Source organism: Geospiza fortis, unplaced genomic scaffold (genome assembly GCF_000277835.1).
Source record: "Geospiza fortis unplaced genomic scaffold, GeoFor_1.0 scaffold30, whole genome shotgun sequence".
NCBI classification, from domain to species: Eukaryota; Metazoa; Chordata; class Aves; order Passeriformes; family Thraupidae; genus Geospiza; species Geospiza fortis.
In genome coordinates, this window is record NW_005054687.1 from 74645 (window position 1) to 78000 (window position 3356).

Genomic DNA, 3356 nt, shown 5'->3' on the forward strand with positions numbered 1-3356 from the left:
GGGCCAGACCCAGCCCCGCGGGGGGCAGCTGGGGGAGAGCTGGGGGGCAGCCGGGGGTCCCGGGGGCTGGGGCGGTGCCAGAGCCCCTCAGCTGGGGCCGACCTGGCTGGAGGACACAGAGGAGACCTCGGTGCGCTGGGCAGAGCTGGACACCTCGGAGTCGTCTGACATGGGCCGCCCGCACACCGTCTCCATGATGCAGGCGCGGAACTGCGGGGACACAGGTGACACGGGGTCACAGGAGGGGGGACAGCTCGGCCTGGGGTCCCACCGCTCCTGTGTCTGACCCTGGCACTGTCCTCACACCCTCAGATGCCACACTGGCCCCATCTCCTGTCCCTGGGGTCATGGTACCCCCAGCCATGCAAGTGTTCCTGGATGCGCCATCCCCTGGTGTCCCTGGTCCCCCAATGTCCTTGGGCACCCCTGCACGTCCCTGCTGCCCCAATGTCCTGGGGTGTCCCCATCTGCTCTCTGTCCCCCTTGCCAATGTCATCCCCTTATCCGAATGTGCTGAGGTGCCCCCTCACACGGGTATCCCTGGGTGTTCCCCGTGCTTGGGTCTCCCTGAGTGTCCCAGGTCCTCAGATATCCTTGGGCAACCCTGGATGCCCCCATCACCAGGTATCCCTGGGTGTCCCCCTCCCCGTGTCTGTGTCCCGGTGTCGCTGGTGTCACCTGTTTGTTCATGAAGCAGTAGATGATGGGGTTGTAGACGCAGGAGCTCTTGGAGAAGAAGGCAGGGATGGTGACGAGGCGCAGGTCGATGCCGTGCTCGCGGTTGTTCACCATGTACATGGCCAGCGCCGCGTAGGGCACATAGCACATGCAGAAGGAGCCCACCATGACCACGACCATGCGCGACACCTCCCGCTCCGCCTTCTGCGTCGTGGCCGACTCCTGCTGCTGCGCCGCCACCTGCCCGGGGACAGGGACACCTTGGGCCTGCCCGGGCTGCCGGGCCCCTGCCCATCCCCTGTGCGGCCCCCTGACCCCTGCCCATGCTCCTGCCTGTGCTCCTGCCCAACCCTCTGTCCAAGGAACCTCCCCTCCCTTCCTGCATCCCTTCACCCCTCCAGTCACCTCTCCCTCCCTCCTGCTCCCCATCCTGCCCTCCCTGCTCACAGTCAGTTCTCCCTCCCTCTCTCCCTCCCTCCTGCCCCCCAGCCCCTCTCCACTCTCAATCCCTTGCTCTCAGCCACAGTAGTGCCTGACCCCAGTGCCCCCCGTGCCCCCCGTGCCCCCAGGACTCACGGCCCGCAGGGCGCTGAGCAGCTGGGAGTAGGAGAAGATGATGAGGGAGAGTGGGACGATGAAGCAGAAGATGAAGAGGAACCAGGTGTAGTACTCGCTCTTGTACTTGGTGCCCACCGTGTACCAGTCAGGGCCGCAGGAGCACTGCAGCCCCTCAGGGATGTACCTGCAGACCCGTGCTCAGCCCCCGCTCTGCACCGTGGGGCACCCCCGGTGCCCCCGCAGCGCCCCGCGGCACTTCTGGTGCCTCAGGCACTCACCTGGCACCCCCGCGGCACCCCCACGGCCTCCCACTTGCCCCTCTGTCCCACCCCCTGCCCCTTTGCCCCGCGTCCCACCTGCTCCAGCCGAAGAAGGGGGGGATGGCGACGCCGACGCCGATGATCCAGGTGGCCGCCACCACCAGCAGCGCGTGGCGCGAGTTGAAGCGGAAGTTGCCGAAGGGTTTGCAGATGACGATGTAGCGCTCGAAGGCCAGGAAGGCCAAGGACCACCCTGTCACCAGCCCTGGGGGAGCAAGGCCACCGCTGGCCTCACACAACTGCCCGTGGCCACCAGGGTGAGGGGTCACCACAATTCCCACAGCCCCCCAGGTCACCCCAAGTCCTATGACCCCAGCAGAATGTGGTGATCGCCTCTCCCTTCAGGCCTCAGTGGTCACCCCTGCTCCTCCAGCCACAACAGATCACAGGGCTCAGCCCTACCCATGGCCTTTACCCATTCTGCCACCTTCAGCCCCACCAGACCACAGTGATCACCCCAACTTCCCCAGCCCCAGAAGAACATGATGGGCACCCCCACCTCCAGCTCCACCAGGCCCCAGTGGTCACCCCGACTCCTACAGTCCCACCAGACTACAGTGTCACCCCAACTCCTACAGTCCCACCAGACCCCAGTGGTCACCCCAACTCCTATAGTCCCACCAGACTACAGTGGTCAACTCCTAAAAGCCCAGAAGGTCACCCCAATGCCAGCACTGCAGCAGCCCATGGTGGTCACCCCAGCTCCTAAAGCCTTAGCAGAATGTGGTGGTCAACAGTACCTTATGCCCCACCAGATCATGGTGGTCACCCCAAGTCCCACAGCCCCTGTTGGAGATCACTGAGGCCACCTCTGGCCGCAGCAGCCCCCAGTGGTCACTCCATCGTGTGTGGCCGCAGCAGCCTGAGTGCCCCACGGTCCCCTCGTACCTCCGGTGGCCCCTGCAAAGCCCTCAAAGGCACACATGTGCTTCCCGAAGACAAAGTATCCCTGGGAGCTGGCCACGAAGACAGTGAAGATGCAGAAGACGCAGCACATGAGGCCGCTGACAGAGATGTTCACCAGGATGTAGTTGAGCGGCTGCCGCAGCTTCTTGTACTTGATGGTGACGATGAGGACGATGGCGTTCAGGGGCGTGCCCGCCACGAACACCAGCCCCATGAAGATGGTCTGCAGGTAGAAGGCCCACATGGGCGCGATGTGATACTGGGGCCCATCCCAGGGCCCCACCGACGACTGGTTCTTGAACAGGTAGAACTCTTCCTCGTCCATGGCGGCGGTGCCGGGGGGGGCGCCCACCCCCCTGATATACCCTGCGCCCCCAAAGCTGCTTAGGGGGGATCAGGGCTCAGCCCGGCCAAACTTGGGGATTAGGGTGGGCTAAACCGGGCTCAGCCCCTAATCGGGCCCCTGAGCCGGCTCGAGCCGATTGCCGGTGCTCTGGAGGATTTGGGGGGGGCAAGAGGGCTCCCCACAACATTTGGGTATGGGGAGGGTCCCCAGGGGTCTCCAAGCTTGGTCCTGCTCCTCCTGAGGTGTTCAGGTGTCCCCAGGTGTTCCCAAGCCCAAGTTTCGGTCCCACCACAATGGCCAGAGGTCCCCAACCTTAGTCCTGATCCCATCAGGGTCCTCAGTGTGCCCCAGGGGTCCCCAGGCTCTGTTCTGGTCACCCCCAGAATGGCCAGGTGTCCCCAGGTGTCCCCAGGGGTCCCCAGGTGTCCCCAGGTGTCTCCAGCCTTGATCTCGCTCCCCCAGGAGGCCCAGCCCTGATGCCTTGGGAAGAGCTCGGGGTTTCCCTCGTGAACCCCCCCACCCGCTGCCCCCCCCCCCCACCCCCGGGG

At 65.0% G+C, this 3356-nt stretch overlaps 1 protein-coding gene across 1 annotated transcript; it reads right to left on the reverse strand.

The window, feature by feature from the left end:
- Positions 1-16: 16 nt before the first annotated feature.
- Positions 17-2802, reverse strand: OPN1SW (opsin 1, short wave sensitive). The gene is made up of 5 exons (XM_005430818.2): positions 2445-2802; positions 1593-1761; positions 1255-1420; positions 679-918; positions 17-210 (listed from the first exon to the last, which is right to left on the reverse strand). The coding sequence occupies exons 1-5, from the start codon at positions 2785-2787 to the stop codon at positions 88-90; spliced, it is 1041 nt and encodes a 346-aa protein (XP_005430875.1). The 5' UTR covers positions 2788-2802; the 3' UTR covers positions 17-87.
- Positions 2803-3356: the final 554 nt, after the last annotated feature.